The following is a 23,239-nucleotide window of genomic DNA, read 5'->3' on the forward strand; positions in this document are numbered from 1 at the left end:
TTCAGCTGGCAGCTGGCGCTTATGGAAAACCCTGCGTCAAGCCGACTTGGTTTTCCAACCAGATCAATGTCCGAGCAATGCTCAGCATCGCCTCCTGCTGGGCTCTTTAGCACAGACGTTGCCCTTGAGCTCTGAATAGTGACCGGCTTCCTTGTCTCCCTTCTATTGTCCATTCCTATCTTTAACGTTAATGGCGAAACACAACCGACCCCAGAAGAGACCAGTCCGCTGCTGCACTGTGCTGTCCTGTCGCTGTCTCTGTTCATCCCAGTGGCTGCTCAACTTTGCGCTCGTCCAGCGACGAAAGTCTCAGTTCAGTCTCCTTTCAAGGGTTTTTGGGGACTTTGACCATGAACACCATGGGGTCTTTGGCCTTGTTGCTGAAGGCTTTCCGGATGATGTCGACAGCATGCGGATGGGTAACTCCCTGCAGGGACACGCCGTCCACAGACACCAGCTCAAATCCAGCCTGGTGGGGGGAGAGCGAGAGGGAAGCGTTGGGGGCAGAGCAAGAGGGAAGCGTTGGGGGGAGAGCAAGAGGGAAGCGTTGGGGGGAGAGCGAGAGGGAAGCGTTGGAAGCCAGTCGAAGTACAAACACACAAATAGACAAAACAACAAGGACATGCAAATGATGTTCATGTCTCTGTGCACGTAAACACATACACAGGAACACGGACATGCGGAATACACATAAAGGATTATCGCCAGGTCTGTTTCTCTACATATTGTGTCTGTATAGGACAGGTCGATGGTTGTCATGTTACCTTGAGGACTTCACAGGTGGAGGCGGCCCCTCCAGGGAAGATCTTCTCTATCTTCACCACTGGCTGAATCTTGGACTCCATCCCACCGGATATACTGATGCCTGGAGCGTCAAAACAACAAGATTGGCTTGTTTGAGTGGGAGTGTGTCACAGATGGACATTTTACCTGCCTATTTGAATGAAGTTTCAAATGCACCCACCCATTTAAATATTGTTTTTTCTTTTGGCAAAATACAAAATAAAACTGCATTGTGTATTGTTAATATGACTTTTTTGAGTGCACAGAAATCAAATCAGACACAAACACATTTACCTAGAGACTGTTTGGTCTTGGAGATGCTGACAGTTTTGATCACATACTCCTGGACCGGGTCAGAGCCATTGAGTCCATTCACAGAGGAAGCCTGATGGCCATTCATCTTCTCACTCCCCACTTGCTGGTTTGACCTGGAACCAAACACGTGCGACACCAAGGGTCGACTCCTGTGAGGGCCGCTTTGCAGCGTGAACACACTGTCTTTACTCCTCTCCCCGCTCGTCTCCTTTTTGCTTTTGGAGTGGCCATTTTTAAACGGGGACCTTCCCCTCTCTGAGGTCGTGTCCGAAGCCGAGTGCAGTGAAACCTCGTCATAGTGCAGGGAGCGGATCGTGCCGATGTCCGTTCGAAGAGGATCGCGCAAGTCGGCGTGGTGGGCCAGCAGCCAGTTGGGCAGCATGGGGCTGGCAGAGGGAGGTCTGAGCTCTCTGGACGCCGTGTTGTATCCGTCCACCGGGATGTCCAGCAGGGGGCTGAAGGCTCTGGAGGTGTGGGGCCTCTCCCTGGTCGACCGCGGCCCAGACAAACGGAGCTTCTCCAGTCCCTCCTGTAGGTGGCTCTCCTTCTCCACCTCCTCAGTGTGGTGGAGTTCAAAGCCTCCCCTATAGTCTGGATAGAGCACACATGTTGTATTAGTACCTGTTTTGATGCACTGTATGTACACTGCACAACCAACTTAGACTGTGGGGTTAGCAATAGTTTCCAGGCAAAATATTTGAGAGAAACCATTTAAAAGCATATCAACGGCCAGTTTAGGAACAAACTGCCAGCATCTTGGGCTCAGAAACCTTCAGATCAGCAACAAATTACATAATAAGGAGCCAAAGTGAACGTCACTTCCTGCCTCTCTCAGCGTACCAGCGTCTGAAAAAATATGAACGGTGAATGGAGACAGATGTGACTCTTTTTGATATCATGTTTGTCAATGTAAACGATAACTTTGCAAGTCAAGAAAGTCTCAGTTTGTGGTAGAACTGTGGCACTATAAGTTATAAATCAGAAAGACTACGCACACAACCAGTCGCATAAGTGACGTCTCTCCCGCCAGTCCATGTTGTTGATGGTGTGACGTATGATGTTTACGACACGAGAGATGTATTCGATTAACAAAACTAAACCTTACGTTTCAGTTTCAGGACAAACTGCGACTTTCTTGACATGCATAGTTATCTCTTAAATTGATCAAATTGACACGTGTACCCCCTGGCACAATTCAAACGGGATCAAAAAGAGTAACGTCTTGTCTCCGTTCACCACCCTTCATATGTTTTCAGACGCTGGTACGCTGAGAGGCAGGAAGTGACGTTCACAAGCTGTATCATTCTAAACGACAGCAGAATAAAGCAGGTTAGTGGAGGTGGAAGCTGCCAACCTCACCTGGGATGGGAGTGATGAGGTGTCGTTTGGGGGCTCGTCCAGACATGGGGGAGCGAAGAGGAGGAGTACTGACTAAAATGCAAAGATGAGAAGAATATTGAAACAAAGTATAAAACACACCCACTTTGGAGTACAGTCTACACAAGTGGTTCCCAACCTTAGGGTTGCAACCCTAAGTGGGGTCGCCTGGAATTAAAATAGGGTCGCCTGAAATGTCTTTCTTTCTTTCTTTTACACCACACACAATTTAAAACTATTGAAGATGATTAGGGTCACTTGTGACCCTTTTTTAGTTCTGAGTTTAAAGGGACAGGTCATCCTAAAATCCAAAATACATATTTTTCCTCTCACCTGCAGTGCTATTTATCCATCTACATCATTTTGTGTTAGTTGCCTGAGTTTTGGAGATATCGGCCATAGAGATGTCAGCCTTTTCTCCAATACAATGGAACTGGATGGCACTCGGCTTGTGGTGCTCAAAGCAACAAAATCATACATTTGAAAAACTCAACAGCATTGTCTCTTTCCAGAAATCATGACCTGGTTATTGAAACCACGTATAGAAATCATGACCTTTTTGTGAGCAGTTTCATGTAGGAACTATTTTCTTTAGACCGAACTACACCCGCTAGCTGCTATAGTTCCTACATGAAGCTGCTCATAACCAGGTCTGTGGATTATCTTGAGTAACCGGGCCATTATTGCTGGAAAGAGACATTGCCGTTGAGTTTTTCAAATTTATGTTTTTGCCATTTTGAGCACCACAAGCCGAGTGCCATCCAGTTCCATTGTATTGGAGAGAAGGCAGACATCTCTAGGGCCGATATCTCCAAAAGTCAGACAACTAACACAAAACAATGTAGATGGATAAATAGCACTACAGGTAAGAAGAAAAATATGTAATTTGGATTTTAGGGTGAGCTGTTCCTTTAAAGTGGTAATCTACAATTTCAGTTATGTTCTCTTGGGTGACACCTATGGTAATGACCGGTAATTGCAGGTGAGATCCAAACAGTGTTGCATTATGTGACATTACCAATGTCGCATGTCACTATATACTGCAAAGGCTTCCATCAATGGACCATAGCCTCAGTCACCATTGAGTTAACTCACTATCAGATTGATAGTGAATTTCCTTTTATTTTTAATTTTTTAGATGTAAATCTTTGAGATTATAACTTTAAATCAGGATTCTGAGAATAAAGTCAGAATTCATCATTTTATCATACATACGTGAACGATACTTGAGGATATCGTAAGCCTCCACTTCAAAAGCGGTCACCATGTCGTTGAATTCACTCAGGTCAGAAGGCGGAACCAGCATTCTGAGGAACAAGACAACAGCATGAAACAGTGAGTCATTTACATTTACAACCACAAACTAGAGACCTAGGGCATTCATCATCTATCTATCTATCTGTCTATCTATCTATCTATCTATCTATCTATCTATCTATCTATCTATCTATCTATCTACCTATCTGTCTATCTGTCTATCTATCTATCTATAAATTTGGCAATGTGGACTCTGTCTGTTTCAAGAATTGTGGCCAGCCACAGCTATGCCGTTTTACGTGCCATTGGGCTGAAACTTTCAGGAAATGTAAAGAGCACCCGTGTGGTTGACCGCATGTCGGCCTTGCCCACCCTGCACCTCGCCAAGCTGGCATTTTCCACAAGCTGCCACGCAGGGTGCTGGCACAGCCATCAGGAGCAATTTGGAGTTCAGTGTCTTGCCCAAGGACACTTCGACATGCAGACTGGAGGAGCCGGGGATCAAACCACTGACCTTCTGATTAGTGGACTACCCACTCTACCTCCTGAGTTACACCCGCCACTGTTTTGGCAGCTTTCTTTGTATTGACCACTACATCAGTTTTTGTATCTGGAAAGCCCCACTTGGCCTGGCTCAGCCCAGCAGGCTGTGGGGAAGCAGCTATAATATCACTCTTCCCCTTTGCTTACCTGACCTCCCTCAGCAGCAGCAGCTTCTCCGGCCTGTCCAGCACAGACAGCAGCTGGTGCACCAAGTTCTCCACTGAACGCTCTGCCACATACTGCAGAAGCAGGAATGAATTGAATATTACAAAGAACAGGGTAGGAAAACATGTCTTCTTCATTAGAAGAAGGGGAAAAAAAGATAAAATGACCAGCAGCTGGTACGTACATAAATAATAAATGTAGAAACAGTCATGCAATAGGACTGCATTGCTGCATGTGAAAAGTACAATGTCCAAAGTGAGTATGTGCTCAGCTGTGGGCCTAGCTGCTTACCCTCCGGCAGCTCTTCAACACAGCAGCCACCTCCTCCTCCTTCAGCAGCCTGCGGGCCATGCCCTCCACCACGCCAAGCATCTCTGGATCTGGCATCATGCTGGGCCGCCGGCCACCTTCTGAAGAAATTAGGTGGGCGTCACTAAAGGTCTTTGCACACACAGTCCAATTGTTTTCGTATGCGTTTTCTTAATCTCTCATCTGAAAACACATGTCTGTCATCTTTTTTTTTTCAATTTCGGATGAAAATACAGACTTGGTGTGCAAAAGCTATAAGTCATATGATGTACTGTATATGTACTGGACTGGACCATACAGTAGTTACAATACAATAGAATACAATCAAGCCATGTCAACAATGAAAGGAAATCATAGTTTCAATGGTGTAGTTGCCCAGAATAGCGGTAACCCTTTAATTTTGCATCCCTCCAATGTGGTCTTAATTAATTTGAGGATGCAAAAATGGCTACCTTTGCTAGCCTCCAGTCTGGACAGGGACTTGGAGCGCCCCCTGGAGGTGCCCTTCTTGAACAGAGAGCTGACAAAGGTCTTGGAGCGCTGCAGGGTGCTCTTCTGCTCTGTGTCCTTCTCTTTCTGCTGCTTCTTCTCTTTCTTCTGTTTGACCTCTACAGTGGGATAAGAACAGCACGTCATTTGTTTTACTTGAACAAAGAAAATGCCTATATTTTTCCTAAAATTAATGGAAAATACCCTAAAGACTAAATATTTTTCAATCTCATTATACAATTATGAATTGAGACTGTAAAGAGAAATCTAACTGTAAACTGTAAACAATCTCACTAATGGCTCCGCAGCCCACAATTGCTCAACTGCGCGTCATGGTAGAAATGAGCGTACAGTTGCGCGTGCGAGGCAACGAGGCACGCTAGAAAAGAGCGTGTGACATTTCTAGTAATAAAGATACATTGCCTACTCTAGATGTGCAGCAAATCTACAGTATCCTACAGCAGTTGTTCTCCAAGTGGGGTCCTTGAGGGGGTTCCAGAGGGTCCCCAGAAAAAATGGTAATCATTTATTTTCTTTTTCATTATGATAATTCTTTCCAATTTTTCCCCATTTTCTCTCCAATTGTACTTGGCCAATTTCCCCCTGCTGCCCCGGTCGCTGCTCCATCCTCTGCCGATCTGGGGCGAGCCGTAGACTAGCACCATGCTTCCTCCGGGACATGTGCAGTAGCCAGCCGTTTCTTTTCACCTGACAGCAGGAGTTTAACCGGTGGGACGTAGCACGTGGGAGGATCACGCTGTTCCCACCAGTTTCCTTCCCTCTGAACAGGCGCCCCAACCAGGACCAGGACCAGGACCCCGGACCAGAGGAGGCGCTAGTGCAGCGACCGGGACAAATACCCTCAATCAAAAAGAGAAAATGGGAGAGAAATCTGAAAAGAAATTGATAAAAGAAGATCTACATGGTTCAACCATTCCTTCCTCCTTTATGAACTTCACTTCCCTCACCTGCTACAGTGACTTGGCTCTGTGACCTGCTGATGGGTTTGCTGGGCCTACTGAGAGCCAGCAGCATGGCGGTCTTGGGGTTCTCTCGGATCGCAGTGTCTTTGAGCAGTGTGGTAGTCTCAGTACGCTCTGTCTCATACCTGTATACATATACAATCAATCAATCAACTTTTATTATCAGACACAAGGTCCATAGAAAAACACATACATGAACAACACTTAATAAAAATAAAACACACAAAAAAGAATTAAGATCTATAGAATGCACCTATACCAATAGGACCACATTCGTGAGTTGTATCTCGAATCACAGCACTAAAAACACGAAACTAAAACTAAAACTAACAACATATACATTTCCTTATCAAGTTTTTGTGTGAGCTTTTTCCTGTCCTCAGTTGAGGGTCTAATGTTGAGGTTTTTTTTTAAGGAGAGCAGCATTATCCCTCAAATACCCACATTACAACTTTAGAAGTTATTCGTAACTCTTTGCTCTAATAAATTAGATAAGCTCTATATCAGGGTAGGAAATTAACTTTTTTTAACAAGGGCTTTTTTTTTTGCCCTTGTGAAATATGTTTTGGTGGCATTTGGTATCATTTCCAGGGCAATTTTATCAATGTTGGGAAATACCTGCAACTATGTTGCATGACAGACCAATATTCAGTGACTCTTATGCAAGCACATTTTATTTCCAAAAGACAGACACAGTTAAAAATCCTCATTTCATCTCAACATTTTGGATTAATGTACTTCAGCGGGTGGTTTGCGTATTAAAAAACGCTCTGTTTTTCACTTTTAAGTCAACGTTAGCTAGTGAGCTAGTTGGCCAGCTAGCTCGTGCTGCCTGTCACTGAGGTCAATAACGCTGGTAGGACGAGGGGGGGCGGCATAACTTGAAAAACTTGAATCAAGTAAAACTTGCACTATTCTATCCAGGTCGAGTTCCGGATGCTACTGCTGCAAGATTGCCTACATGTGGGGAAATGAAAGTGAAATGAGCTGACGCTGACCTCTGGTCCTCAGTGGAGATGCAGACGTCCACCATGTCGAAAGGCAGGATGGGGGGAAACATGACCTGGGACAGGCCGCTTAGAGAGCTAACCGGGGTCTCAGACGACAGGGAGGAGGCGGAGGAGTCTGAACCTTGGGAGGAAGATTTCTGGGCACCATTGGCAACTAAGGAAGGACACATACTGTACTATTAGAAGAGATAATCATCTATATACTGTATATATATATACATATCACTGAGTACCATGTAAGAGGCTTATGTTACTAGAGGCTTTCCTATGCATGCTTACATTAAAACCTTCATACATGGAAATATAGGTACACACACATAGAGAAACATATAAACACACCAACTTCAATCTAAGAAGTACAGGCTTGCAGGGTTCTAGATAATTCAACACGGGCGTTGACACCTGAGACAAATAGTAGATACATACGCTTATTGAGCCATCTGTATTCAGCCACCATCTCCTTATAGGCAGGGTATCGCCCTGCTTCCTGCAAAGATATGGCCACAGATATGCAAATGTGTTACAGTAGACCTTGAAACTTTTAGAGGATCGCTATATTTGATAAAGAGTAACCCTAGAGCCGCGGAGCGACCCGAATCCATACACTTCCTCCTCCTCCTCTTCACTTGAGACATGAAGTTCTCTTCTTGATTTTCTGCGTAACCCCCCCCCCCTCCTTCCCTTCCCCGTAGCTTTTGATAGTTGGGGTGCTTTCTACTTCTGCTACACGTCTCAGTTTCAGTGTTTCCCTTTCCGTGAAGGATCCAAGAACAAAACTCGCACAAAACACGGCTGCTATGCTTTGATCAGCACCTGATCCCAGCTGCCTGGTGAATAATGCACACGGCCTGGCTATTTTTCACAGCGCGAAACCCAAGCTCCCGCAAGTCAAGCCAGCGAGGAATATTACGACTGCATGCCAGCTGTCTGCCGTGCCACACGAGCGTTACTCTCCCCCGAGTCGAGTGTGTGGCAGCGCGTCAGACGAGTCGAATGTTTCTATTTGCTCTGTGTGTGTGTGTGCGTGTGTGTGTGTGTGTGTGTGTGTGTGTGTGTGAGAAAGAGAAAGAGGGAGGAAATAGCAGGTCACTAAGTTGACGCATGTAAGATCACTTACCTGAAGCAGCAATGAAAGCACAAACACGCTTCTTTATAACGGCGCAGAGCAAATACAAAGGGTCATTATGGAACGTGATACACCCTCTTCACCCCTGTCATTAACACTGAATCCAACACCAGACATCCCCACACTCAACTCACACAGCTCAACCTATAGTAACAACAACAACTGTCCAACAGTATACACCTTCTGTTCCAACGCGGCCGGGGGTCAACCTATATTAACAACAACTGTCTAACAGTACACACCTTCTGTTCCAACGCAATTACTTCCTATTGTGTTGACACTTCCTGTGACAGCACAGTACTTATATTGTGTTCATTGTGTTATCGGCCTCTCGAATCATCTGCCACTCAATGTGAAATTGCAGCCAGACTAGGTTTGAGCAGGTAAAACAGACGGCGTTTTGAACAGGAAGTCTTGACTGGGTCAAGTGGACGGGGCTACATAAGGTGAATACGTAAGGGATAATGTATATTGAGGCGGTGATTACGGGGGAAATAATGACCGACAGGTGGATTGAGCCCGACGCGTAGCGGAGGTCATTATTTCCCAGTAATCACCGCCTCAATATACATTATCCCGCTTAGAACACGGCCTACAACTAAATCATTCAATAATCTGACAAAAATAATTATTCAAATATATTTTTTAATAGCGTTTTCAACGACAAATCGGTTTCATTCGTAATTGGCACACAAGACACCACAGCTGCAACTGGTTGGCCTAATTAGTAGTGGCTTGCTGACAAAAGGCTCTTATCAACTGATTAATCCAGGTGTGGCAGAGCAGCGGTCGGTTGTCGAGAAATAATGACCGGTGAATATTGTTGATTGACCAATCAGAATCGAGTATTCAAGAGAGCCGTGTTCTAAAGTTGTATAAGATGAAGGCTCCCTTGTTCGTCCTAACAAAATTGAAAACTATTGTTTATTACACGTTGTTGTCTAGTTATCCTTATCATAATGTCACCTAGTTAACAATGGATTTTAATGCCACCTAGTTAACAATGGATTTGCTGATATTTTATATCAAAATCCCATTACCTTTACTTACTATAAAACAGTGTATTTTTTAGTGGTTACGTTGTGGCTTACCAGTAGGCATACTGTACATAAAAATAAAAAAATCTTACCAATAGTATCATCACAACTTTTTAAAGAACCCTCCTTCTGCCTCTCCCATCATATAAAACCTGCAACTTCACAGCTTTCAAAATGATACCAGTGGCAACATGGTACAATGGTGTATTTTGGTAGCTTGGTAACCAGCCCAAATGAATCCTTCATTAGGGTCTGGACGCTCTGCTAGCCACCACTGATTCAGTGATGTATTTCTCAGCCGTAACTGATTGGTTGCTGTCTGTGTCAATCATCAAACTTAAATTGATAACAACTCAAGCTAATACCTTGTTTCACCCCTGAAAATCCCATTTCCTTTTCCTAAGACACCATGGTTTTAGAATGTGTGGCAACCCAAGATATTGTACAGATCATTTTTGAACTTCTGAACACTTTTGAAAATGCCCTGTGACCTGTCCTGTCCCAACATCCTGTTTTAACCAGAAATATGCTGAACTACAGAAGACATCATCGAAACCCTGTTTCCTTGCGACTTTAAAAGTCTCTTCAGTCTAAAGAAATAAGCTGTTTGTCTAGAAGCGTCTCTTTTCAAGGCAAAACATAAGATGGAGAGTGTTAAAACCCAGACTGCTTTGACCTGATATTACAGACATACACATAGGAAACAAAGGGATGGTTATGCAATTTAAGTATGTGGGGTTTTATTTTGGGGTTTATTTCTATGGTGTCTCTTATCTTTCATGGTATCTGACATGACATGAACAGACGTTGCATGCTGTAGGGCAGGATATGGAAGGCCAACGGGGGCACATCTCACCTTGATGGTCAGCATGACGTGTGTGTGGCTCTTCAGCACCTCCACAGCGTTGCTGTGGCTGATGTTGTCAAAGCCCACTCCATTGGCAAACAGGATCTGGTCCCCCATCTTGAGTCCATTCAGTTCAGCCAGGCCGCCAGGATCCAGTCTGACAGTGAAACATTAGACAAGATTAGCAGTGAGGATTTAGGCGCTGAATGTTTTTCCTCGGGCTGGGCCCAGTTGCTTAATTTGTGCTGTAACAGGATCTGGCACCTTGCGGTTTTGGACTACATGTACCTGCATTCCAAATATCTATTCCTATTCACCTTATGTAGCCCCTCTCACTTGACCCAGTTGTGTTATGACTTCCTGTTCAAAACACCTGTTTTACCTGGTCACTAGTACCAAAGACGATGGGATTTCAAGCAATAGTATTGATAATAATAATAATAATAATAATATTAATAATAATAATACTAGTAATAGAAGATCTATGCTAGTACTGTACTGTCACAGGAAGTGTAAACACAATAGGAAGTAACTGGCTGACCCCTATGTTGGAACATAAGGTGAATACACCCCCCCCCCCCCATGTAATACTCCCAATAGTTGCTACTTCTTCCCTTTCCCCTCCCTTCCAAAAACTAACTGGCTCAGGGAATTTCCATGTGAATACAGAGGATTACCCATTAGATTAGAAAGTAACAAGCGCATACTAATCACATCACATGAGTGAGCTGTTATGGTCAACTTCATTGTTTGTTCAACTGTTTCAGTACACATGCACGGTTACTTCATGATTGAAACTTGTATCCAAGAAGCTCCTTCTCATCTTCATTGTTGTACTTTTGGCCTGCTGAGCTTTCTTGTGCCACGTTTGAGATTTTGGAAAATTGGACATGGTAAGCATGATTTTTTTTTTTTTACATGTTAGCATATTCATATTCTATTCAGACGAAGGAGGAGAGCGGCTGGGAGACAACCCACAATGCCTTAGCCTCCATGCACCGAAGGGTCTTTCAATGCTGCGACGTAGCACTGGCTCTATTGCAGCGGATTGGGAGTGATCAACCCTTCCGCGGGCAACGTTGCAGACAGAGTAGGAAGGCTGATCCGTAGTGGCTGCTTCCGGGACGCGGGTCGGGGTCTTAATCGGCCTCGGCCGGGTCTACTGGGCGAGGGTGTATGATGTTGGAATGACCCGAAACACCTTGCGACCCCAGTCAACATCACTGATGACGCGTCCCAGCGCATGCTGAAGTATGTATATTTGAACGAATGTGACCTATTATGTCTCTGCTGCGACAACCAAATTCATATTTGCATAGATGACTGCGAAGCAGACATTTTTTGGAGTGCTGACCTGTAAGTCCCACAGTTTTGAAGGACCCCAGTGGAAATAAGCAGGCTTCTAGTTTGTAACTTTAAGCTGCTTTACTGGGCTATCGATTTACATATTGTGTACTTTTTTTTTACTACTGTATTAATGTAAATTTGTAAGGCTTTTATGTATTCTTGATCCAAAATAAACCAAACCAAACTAAATATGCGGGAAATTGCACATATGCTGAGGGTCCAGAAATAATTGGTACTAACATGAGAATTGGTTGACGTGAAGGTCTGTATGCCCCACATCACTGTGGGCATTTCAAACCAGTGTGGTCCAGCTGAGTGTCACATTTAGCTCTACCTACACAACATGTTTTATTGCATTATTCACTGACATTGTTTCCTACATTCAAAATATACATCCTATGAAAGTGTTCGTATTGAATATTGATGCATAACTACTACTCAACCCAGAATAGTTGAAGCCATTACGGAATCACTGTGTCGAAACGTCAGTGTGTTGATCTGCACCAATAAAGACTTTTTAAGATGACCTGTGCTCCAGTGGCGTCCTATTTGTTGCCATTGTTGTTTCCTTGATGTGTGATTAGGATGTCTCATAGGAGCCTATGTGGCCAGCAGCTGCTTCTATAAGTGACTAGAAGTGTCCAACCATTTTCACCTGAGTTGAGGTGAGCACAGGTGAGGTGAGGTGAGTTGAGGTGAGCACAGGTGAGGTGAGGTGAGTTGAGGTGAGCACAGGTGAGGTGAGGTTGACATGTGGCCTAGGCCTCCACACCGACTTGTGGGAACACCGACCGCTTGGTGTTCTGGGACCTCGTCATTTCCAAATTAAGCACTGGATGGACCAATAACAAATCTAACAGCATTTTTACATGTACAGTAGTATATATCCCACAGGCATTCCATATGAGTTATCATGCCTCTTACTTTCTTTTACAGAAGTACCTACTTGGAGACATAGATGCCCAGACCAAACTCCTTGCCCCCGCGGATGTTGAAGCCCAGACAGTAGTCATCTGAGGTGGTGTAGAGGTGGACGATCCTTTGGAGACCGCTGCCTGAGCTCGTCGTCGAGGGCGTCCGCCCGCTCTCCTCCACCACCATGCGTTTGTGTATCAAATCCACCCTGAAGAAACACACGTCGCAGATTATTGAATAATCCTATTAAAACTGTAAACACTGATCTAGGGGATTATTCCAATTGTCTAATCAAAAGTCAATCACATTCGGTTAATTGGTGTAATTTGAATGTATACAATTCTGCATGTTTCCATTTCTACACAAGTACACAGGGAGACGTATACACATTGCAGAAAAAAGAACAGTTCAAATATATATGAATCCAAATCTGTTACGTGATACAACTCGGCTAAATCCAAATGAGGCTTGTTCTGTCTCACCAGGTCGTCTTCTCCTTGGAGTAGCGGATGCCGGGAACTTTGCCGACGCGCCTCACCACCATCCTCAGCCTGTTGTTCCCCGTCAGCACCTTCACAGCGCTGCTCATAGTGATGCTCTCCAGACTCACGCCGTTCACCTCCACCAACTTATCACCCACCTGCAGGCCTGCCAGCTCTGTCAGCACACGATTAAAAACACGATTTCAGACGGCAGCCCGTCTTTATTGTCACACGAACACACTACAACACATGCATGCGGCCACTACACACACTCATGCTGACGGTGGCCGGTGAAATATGTCCTCTGCATTTGACTCATCCAGGCTTGTCCTTTCCTCCAGGGGGCAGGCCAGGAGCAGTGGTCGCTATTTCTTTCCAGCGCCCGGGGACCTTCATTGGACCATCATTGGACCAACTTCAGATGTTGTCGTCACTGGTCGTATGACGATCTTCTGCATGTTTTTAGTGGGGGGTTATGTACGGAGGAACCCCCTGGGGGGTACGGGGAGAACATGCAAACTCCACACAGAAAGGCCCTTTCGACGAGATAGCCCACCTGGGCAGTAGGCACTGAAGATATGGGGGGGTCACAACTCCAGCGCCCACAGCGTCCCAGATGGGAATCGAACCCAGGACCTTCGAGCTGTGAGGCGACAGCACTTACCACTGCACCACCGTACCCCACACACAGACACAGAGACACGTTGGAGAGTGATCACATCTCATATCATCGAGTAGTTAGGAAAAGATATTGTAACAGTGATGATAAAGTGTTTACCTGCTGTACTGTCATCCTCCACCTTACTGACAAAGATACTAAGGCCGTGTTCAGAGCCTCCGCGCACGCTGAAGCCCAGCCTGCCATCCACACTCTTATCCACCGTGATCGTATGGATGTCCTCACTGTCATCTCCACCTGACAAGACCGGGGTAGGTGTGCTAATATTCATATCTAATAACGCCACATGGTTTGTGTATGGTTGCTTATACATTTTTTTTACTTAGTCCATTGTAGAACTGAACGTTACGTAAAAAGTGTGACCCCCCCCCCCACATGATCAGACTTAAACAAGTCATGCCTTTGTGTTGTGGTTTGTCACGTGAAAGGGGATACACACAATTGGTTGTCTGCCAGACGATATGAAAAACAAAGCAGTCTTTAGGCCACAGTGCATATTGCCACATGCTCTGTACGAGCAAACATCCCATCTCCTCCTTACCATCCACAGGAGAGTTGATGAGGATGACCCTGCCCATGGGTGAGGAGGATCGGATTCCACGCCGCCGTTGCTCCTTCTTCCGTAAGAGGTTGCGGGTAGCCGTGTGTGACCCCTGGGTCCCGGGGGTCGTCTCCCTGCGGGACGGGTCTGACGAGTGAGCCATGGCCGCTGGCAGGGTCGCCTTTCACAAACACTCCACCAGGGGCTCAACGCCGGATGGAGGAGCAAACTGTGTCATCACAATGCAATGAAAAAGCACATGCATCTAAGTGCCAGCGCAAATCCGGTATTTATTTTTGCAGCAGTTTGTAATCTTGTGTGTTCAGGTGGAAATGGCAGGATAACCTAACTCACCGGTGCAGATTGCTTTGTGACATGATGGACGACTCTTTGCCTCTTTGGAGTCACACTCTGGTCCATTCCTGCCCATGTTGCATCTCACTCACCTGTCTAGATCTTAAAAGGTCAATAAACATATCAGGTTCAACCTCAGCGTGAGTAAGGCACATCCAGTAAAACACTATAGGGAGGCTATAAACACAAAAGGCCCTCGTTAGGAAGATTTAAGGGTGCCGATCTACTATTCCAAATCATCCGCAAAGCAATTTCACATTCAAGAATATTAGTCGAAAGCTTACTAAAAGCGTTTTTTGTGTGTGACTGTAGATAGGTTGAGAAATAGGAGTTAATGTTTTTCTTAGCTGACCCACTTATGTCACATGGCTCGGATGCCATGGATACCTGTCACTAAACTGAAGCCGTGATAACAGTACCTATGCCCTCATGTCGTCACCTTGGGGTTCCCCCCCATGCGTCCTGAGGCTTTTCAGGACCCTGGACAGCGACTAACAGACAGCTAAACGCCGACAGCTTGGAAAATTGTGATAACATCGCCAGACAAATTCTTACTTGCATCCAAATTATTATCGAGGCCAAGATCCACATTAAGTTCACTTCCGACGCAACTCTATTTGACTACTTTTCGAATTGCTCTGCCTGCGCAGTTTCAGCTTCGATCACTTCAGGCAGAATATTTTATCGGCTACCGTCTTGCAACAAGTGCAGCCTTTGTTGTAGTCAGTGAAAGATATTGGTGCCCATGATAAACACAACACTTAACAGATCACACACACATTCACTTTCCGAGACAGCAGTAGGTAGCCTAATATATTGGGCAGTTCTTTCATCGGCTGGTTTAATGCCGTCAGACGACGGACAAGTGAAAGGCGACACTCACACCTGTGACCCCTATAGATAGCCTAATCTTAAAGACAGGTCAAATTCTGTAAACAAACAAAATCAAGTTGGGTAGTTAGCCTACCTGAGTCCATGTTGTGCAAAATGCCCCAACTCAACTGGGACATTTCTGTCAGTAGCAAGGGTCCGCCCATGCGCCACACCGATTGGCTCGATTGTTGGAACTTGAGACCGTTTGAGTGGGTGCCAATTATGCCAATCATTCTTCTGCGTGGGTGATTTAAAATACCGCTAGTCCTCCTTTTCAGATATTTGACATAATCAAAATATTGCAAGAATAAATGTTTACAGAAAAAAGCAACATCCACGACACTCGCCCTGTATTATAAAGGTAAGAAAGATTACATGTATGACAGACAGTTGACTCCAATAATTACACTTTATTGAAAGCAAATTATTATTCATGGTAGATCTTTCATTGTGTTAGGTGTGTTAAGGTGTTAAGCATCAGGTCTGCCTCCTCAGTAGTTGACACAGACTATCATGGAAACACCAACAGGCACAACACTAACAACAAAACTATAGTCTCATCATGTGATCACTATACATGTGAATGTTCAGGTGCAATTGTAGATTAGTACAATTGTAGTATTGTACAAGAGTACAATATCCTCATCTGATAAACATTAATGGCCCCTCACAAAATCAATTAATAGTGCAAATATCTAAAAAGCTACAACAAAATGTCCAGTTACCACACATGTCTATACTCTATAGCATGTCTATCTATACTGTATATAGAATTGACTTCCTTTCTACCTCCTTCTAATCTATTGGTTTTTATCAATTGTCTTTGCTGCCTCCAGGATGGAAAGAAAGTCTGCTGTGTCTCCAAACTCCTTCTCCCTGCGCTCCAGTAGAAAACCCTGAGTAAGAGAAAAGCAATCAGCAATGCTAGTTCACACAATGAAAGACGGGAGAGATTTTTTTTTTTCTTCTGACAGACAAAGTTTGATTAATAATGCCACAAAATATATAGTCCAAAATATATAGTCTGACTGCCTGGAAGCAGGCTGCGGGTCTAATCTCTGCCATTGGTTCCGACCGGCTTCGACCATTTCAGTCGGAGCGGAAAGGGTCCCATGCGTGTCGCTCTCAAATGCCTCTGCTGCTGTGAAACAACACGCTACATGTTGAAAATCGCAAGTTTTGATGAAGATTTGGATTGTGCAATAAAGCAAGGCCTGCTTGGTTGTAAAGGTAACAAGAGCCTTTTCCCCACTAGACCAGAGTGAGAGTAAGAGCAGCCAGACTCTCTCCTGCGCAGGTACAGTGTGAAAGGGAGCTAGTCTGGCAAGCGAGACTACAAGGGTCTTTCTGTGTGGAGTTTGCATGTTCTCCCCGTGCTCCCCTGGGGTTCCTCCATACCACATCGATATGGAGCCCCCCCTCTAAAAACATGCAGAAGATTGTCATCTGACCAGTGACAACATTTGAAGTTGGTCCCTGAGCGCTGTACACAAGAAAGCTGCCCACTGCTCCTGGCTGCCCCCTGGAGGAAGGACAAGCCTGGATTCTGAGAAGATGGAGTAAACAGAAAGACAATCTTCAAATTATTAAGTGCGTAGTTAAAGTCCTTTAAAGTGACATATAGGTCCATGTAAAAAAATCCAGTAAGTCCTTAAAGGAACACTCCGCCGATTTTCAACCACCTTTGTATTTGGTCTGTGTTGTATGGTCTGTGTTGTGAGGTCTGTGTTTTCCAGTTGCTCCAGAGAGGCCAGGACTGACAAGTCAGCGACAGTAACTTAAAAAAAGGCCTTCCCACTGAATTCAGCCGACACATCTTCTCAGGGAGAGTTTGTTTGAAGAAGAAAAATAAAACCCAGACGTACAGCACATGGTGACATTTTTATTGTTCAAAAGGTCTGATAACCCAGCTACAAGGGAGTAATAAAGGGGAACTGAATGTGTTTGACATCAGGCCTGCTCCCTCTATGGAGTTTAGAAACAGACCATCATTAACACACACACACACAGAGACCTTTAGAACACATTCATACCCTGCAGGCCAGGCTTCCCAGAACTCCATTGAGACTTACTGTACCAACCAACTCAAAAGCAATGCGTACATTTTTTACATCCCCCTCTCAAACTCCATAAGCTTTCACATTGCAACCATCATTTTAAGTGATTTTCAACTTCAATGGTTTGTGGTATTATTGTGGGTCAGGACCGTATTGTCTGAAAGGCCTATATTTCTAAGGTTTCTAATGTTTAATTTCAAATATGATTGTAAAGGTGTTTAACTACTTAATAGGATTTAAGGATATGACTTATCTGATAATGGTAAGATCATAGATCATTATTTATTTTCTAGAGGTATAAGTTCCTGTTGCATTCTCCTGGCCGCTCGGATGACATCCAGAATGTTGACCTTGTCCCCAAACTCCATCTCTCTGTGCTCCAGTATTATTCCCTGGAAGAGAATCAAATGCGTTCTCATCAGTCATCTATAAACGTTTAGTAAATGAAAGTGTTCCTATCCTCACCTGTTATATGATGTGTAAATCATTTACAATTAATTTACAAGGCTTTCTACATCCCCTAATCTAAAGTGTAAACCATTCATCACACAAATGTGTTACATGTGTTTTTTGACGCCTCATGTTTTGTAAATGGTTAGTTCATCATTAACTAAAGGCTTATTTTTGACTTACGCCTGAACGTTATTATGAAGTGTTACCAACATTTCATTATTATGTAGCCTAGTTTATTGTGAAATGATTGTTGTTGGATTATGTCTGTGCCAGCTGTTGCAGTTATACCTGCTGTCCTGGTCCAATGATGAACACCCCACCGAGGACAAAGCCCTCCCCGAAAACGTTTCCCATGAAGCCGCTCTTGAAGGCCCTCAGGCCATTCATCCACACCCCCACACGGAGGAACGCGAGGAGACCCATCTTCCGCTCACGGGGGCCATAAAAACGTCTCTGCAAGCAAGCAAACCAGAGGACTTCAATGTTTAAGCAAGGCCTACATTGATTCCCACAGATCTTGAATGACGTCAGTCAGTGTATTCAGAAAGTATGGTCCTTGTATGAAAGAGGACCGCTGTACCAGAGAAAGATCGCCAGACAAACCAGTTCATCACAGAAATAAGTTGCACCTTTTCATCCAAGAAGACCTCTCCCTTGAAGTAGGGTCTGAAGTTCTGGACCTCTGTGCCGACATCCTCCTTCACCACAGCGTACAGAGGGACGCCAAGCTCATCCAGCTCGGGCTTCAGAGAAGAGAGCTCTGCGGCCTCCTGCAGCCAGTGATCAGTGAACAAAACAAAAATATCTGAAGCTTCTCACAGGGTTTTTGTTCATTGCCATATAATGCAAAAACGACTATTGCTGTTGTAAATATTCTCAAATATTGCGATAAAAAAAAAAGTAGGATAAGGTCACTAAATTCACAGTACCATCAGACACACGTCCTAATAAGTATATTATTGATTCCTCATTAAAGGGACAGTTCACCCCAAAATCAAAAATACATATTCTTTCCCCTTAGTGTATTTATCCAGATCTTTTCGGTGTGAGATGCCGAGTTTTGAACATATTGGTCATAGTGAGGTCTGCCTTCTCTTGAATACAATGGAACTGGATGTCACTCTGCTTGTGGTGCTCAAAGCGCCAAAAAATACCCAGATAGAAATCCGCCGTACCCGATAGCGGGCTGCCAGCCGATGATGACATCGGTGATGTCGTCATCATCAGTGATGTCACTCGAGCAATTGTGATGTCATCAGTGAGTGATGTGATTATTTCGCATTTTCTTTTGCCGACTTTCTGAAAATTCTATTAAAATACTTGCTTAGTTTCACTCAATTCCTAGATACAGTACCTATGCTCATGATTGTTATTTGATCCCATAGAGTACACTCATTGAGCCAAGTTAGCCTGATATTACTGTTTGACTTCAGAGTTCAGACTACACCAAATACATAAAAAGGTCTCGCTGAAGAAGGGATTTATTTGTTTCTGACTCACTCTGGGAGTCACCACATTTAGACTGTGATCTCCATTTGATAACTAATGTAATGACCTATCAGTTCCATTCTCTGAGCCTCCCCTGAAACTATTTGGAGCCCCGCCTCCCATTTTGAAAACATCTGCTCTAGTCATTACTTTTCCTGTAGGAAACACATTGAAACTTGGGAACCTGCTGGATCCAGCTGAGGCACTGGACATAAATGGGTAGGCCTACCTCTCTGCACAAAAATCATCCAGGCCGCCTTACAGCCATGACGACAGCCCCAGACTTGTCCCATAGAGATTTGGCTCTGAAAGTCTTTCTTTCTGGGTGAAGAAATTAGGTGAAAGGGGAATTAGGCAATAAGACTGAATGCAGAACAGTACTGCAGTGTTTTAAGATTCAAGGAAATTACAAACACAAATGTCATGTGATAACGTGATTATAATCAATTAACAGGTGAGTAGGCTACAAAACTACAAAGCGCTCATGTGACATCATGACGCAACAATGGAATAGTCACAGAAAACAAAGACATTTGAAGAAGAGTGAATTAAAACATCAAGGACATTCGCAGTTGTTGGGGTGTATTATTGTCTTACCTCCTTTCAAAGTTTTAAGGTCAGTCTCCTCTAAATGTTTGAGGGTGGCTTTCAGCGGTGCTGTCAGAAACATATCAGTGAAACATTTAAAAAGACCAACTATGAACGCGCCGACGGCCGCCACGGCGCCTGCTACGACGGCCATCGTCGGCTGCCTTGAATCTGTCACGAACCAGTGGTCACGAACACTGAAAATAAGTCATCCTGACTCCTCTTCCTCAGTGAATCGTTTGGCTCGCCACTTGTGACTCGACCGCGGCAAAGCACGTTTAAATTCCAGCTAAATATAGGCTAATCTACCCAGATTATTTGCAAACCGAACCCTTTGGACCCTGATACTGATCAAACACGACTTGATTAGATGCAGACTTTGCAGCTGTGGTCAATCAGTGAGGCTGCCATCAAGTCTGAGGGGGAAAAGGAAACATGGCAACGCAGAATGTTGCAATATCATAGAATATAAATCATGTTGTTACAGATTCTGCAATGCAATCTGTGTCATCATTCTTCCCGAATGACCTGGATAATGACCGTACATAAGAGGCTCAGTGATTGCTGTCAGAATAATAGCTATTTGACACGTACAATGATTAAATACACAGCGACATCTAGTGGTACAAAAGTAAGAAAGCAGCAAAAGACCAGGAAGTACTGTAGCCTACAATAAGCCTGAGCAAATGATGTAGCTTAAAACAATTTGTTTGTTTTCAACCCAGAACATAAAATGTAGGACTAAGTACAACTAAAATATGTTATGGCGTGTGTGGGAAGGAGGAGACGATCGTTGTATCCAACTGGATTTATTCCACACACTCAACTATTTACATGTATCATACGGCTAGGCGGCTACTAGGCGGCTACTTGTCGGCAACTCTAAAGGGCTGCGGCAATCAATCTTAGGAAAGTAGTCACATGATGCATCATCATCACAGCAAACTTTGCCCCCTCTCTTACCTGTGTAGACAGAGTTCAATCACACAAAAAGGCCAACCAGATACATGTACAATCAATTGAATAGATACAAAAAATACAAATGATTACTATTTATTCAAACGGCATATGTACACATAGGCCTATATCCTATCCATCATTCACACATCCTGCTAACAGAGTTGAGCAGGTATTTTAGGTCAGTGACATCATTATATAAACCCATTTAAATCTATGTAAAGTATGACGTGGATCAATTAGAAATCAATGTCTGTTCTGCTTCATTGTGTTCCTCCTGAAAAGCAAAACAAGGCTCAGTGAGAAAACATTCATGAGTTATAGGTTACTAAAACACTAAATATAAGTATAAGTATAGGGTATAGGCACAGACACTGGGGGGGGGGGGGGGGTGCATAGGCTACATCATAAGTTGTTCCCAGTTGACCTGCAGAGAGCTGATTTGTTCTTTTAGGCTACGTTCACACTGCAAACCTGGGATTTTTTTTTGCTCAGATCTGATTTTTGTGTGTGACTGTTCACATTATCTTTTTATTTCAGAGAAATTCTGAAATCTAAATACAGTAATCAATGAATGCAATTTATGAATAGACATGCTCAATAGAGACAGCAAATGACTACCTTTTCCTGGTCCTGATGAGGAGAAGTTGGTTTATGCGATTCCTGTTCCCATTCATTCATATCTTTTTCCAAAGAAGGTGTCTCTTCTGGCTTGAGACCTTCACTCTGTGGGTCAGAGGGTGGCTCTGCTTGGATGGAATCAGCAGGTTCACTGGTTCCAGGTTCCTGGGGAAACGGTGCGATGTGGGAAAGGGAGTAAATTAGACTCTGGGATGTACAAAATGTTCCTCTATTCTTCTCAGCTGTGGTTTTCTTGTTCCATCTGCCTCTCTTTGCCTTCATCTGACCCTGTCTTCCACTCATCATAATCTTTTTAACCACTCTGTCCATCTATCCATTGTGTTTTTCTTGCCCTTTTCTTTTCTTCTGGGTCTGTTGCAGCCTCAATCTGAATACACAAGAACATGAATCCTCATTCTGGGTACATCCAAATCAGTCTCAGACACCATTCATTCCAATTGTGTATTTCAGCAGCATCACCTTCTCTTCGTCTTCATCAGGGGAATGAGGGGTTTCTTTCTCGCGTAGTTCTTCTGTCTTGTTTGATTTTAAATCTTCAGCATCTTGGCTAGAAGCTGACCGTAATGGACCAGTGAGCTCTGGTTCAGCTGTTTCAACTTGCTCAGTCACCTGCTGAGAAGTTTGAGAGACAGGACAATATGTGATTCAACCACTTAGCTTTTTATTTGTTATGGACATAATATATTACAATATAAAGCTACATGATAGGTCTACAATAGAATAGGATGATACTTGGTCATTACCTTATCCTCATCTTGGTCAGCCTCTTTGTCTTCTACTTGATCATGGCTTGGCTCCGCCTCAGTTTTTCCTGTAGGCATTTCTTTAGACTCCTCTTCGACTGGAGTGCTGAGGACCTCAGAAGGGGACGTTTTGACCTCCACAGGTGCTTCCGCAGTGCTTACATCATCTGTAACCTTCACCTGGCAGACACACCATCTCCTTAAACCATCAGAAGTCAGTCATTTCACAATCACTTCCACACCACCATACGAGCCAAGCCATGATGCAAGCCATGCACAGAATGCACAATCACATAGGAGTAAACCTGCCAGCCTCCACCCTCCAGAAAGACCTCACCAGTGCACACACCTCAAAACCAAAGAAGATGCTTCAAGGGTTATCAAATAAGAGATTGCAGTAATTCAGGGAGGCACCACCACCAGAAGCACACACACAACGTTGAGATCAGCTTCATCACCTCCTGTTCAGTGTTATTTTCCTGAGTTTGGGCTTGGTGTTCCTCTGTGTGCTGCAGGCTTTCTGAATCGGATGAGATTGGTTCCTCTCTTTCCAGAAGTTTGTAGCCCTCTGCAGGTCCTGCTGTGGTCGGTGGGGTCGTATCAGACCCTGGATGCTCCTTCTGAGGGATCTGCCGATGTGTTGATGAAATGCTCATGGACTTTCGCTCAAAATCTCATGTAAGGTGTCAATAAATTTACTGTGTGGAAGCACAGGTGTGTGGAATATATTATTGTCGTCATGATGTTCCTTTTCTGAACCTCATCTCTTTTTATTTGTGGTTCCTGACATTTCAAAATAGGGATCCTTTACCTCGACTTACAGTCTGAAATATGACTAACATTAATTATGAATTCTAGATCAACTCTCACAGCTAAGGC

At 44.1% G+C, this 23,239-nt stretch overlaps 1 protein-coding gene and 1 pseudogene across 2 annotated transcripts; both read right to left on the reverse strand.

Moving 5' to 3' along the window:
* Positions 1-325: 325 nt before the first annotated feature.
* On the reverse strand, positions 326-14,368 carry LOC310775213 (PDZ domain-containing protein 7-like; the record flags this gene model as incomplete). Its single annotated transcript, XM_083635317.1, is given in 17 exon segments — positions 326-469; positions 765-865; positions 1,078-1,689; positions 2,458-2,529; positions 3,691-3,782; positions 4,423-4,514; positions 4,732-4,847; positions 5,202-5,357; positions 6,207-6,346; positions 7,183-7,209; positions 7,211-7,385; positions 7,658-7,718; positions 10,251-10,398; positions 12,535-12,711; positions 12,986-13,160; positions 13,764-13,901; positions 14,206-14,368. Coding segments are annotated over 17 exon segments (2,589 nt in total).
* A 3,399-nt stretch (positions 14,369-17,767) lies between these two features.
* LOC310775598 (peroxiredoxin-like 2A) lies at positions 17,768-20,172 on the reverse strand (annotated as a pseudogene). The gene is made up of 5 exons: positions 20,028-20,172; positions 19,660-19,751; positions 18,572-18,712; positions 18,231-18,395; positions 17,768-17,881 (listed from the first exon to the last, which is right to left on the reverse strand). The product of its transcript is annotated as a peroxiredoxin-like 2A (transcript).
* Between the last annotated feature and the right edge of the window lie 3,067 nt (positions 20,173-23,239).

This window comes from Poromitra crassiceps (genome assembly GCF_964638095.1).
Source record: "Poromitra crassiceps genome assembly, chromosome: 4".
In the NCBI taxonomy this organism is placed as follows: Eukaryota; Metazoa; Chordata; class Actinopteri; order Beryciformes; family Melamphaidae; genus Poromitra; species Poromitra crassiceps.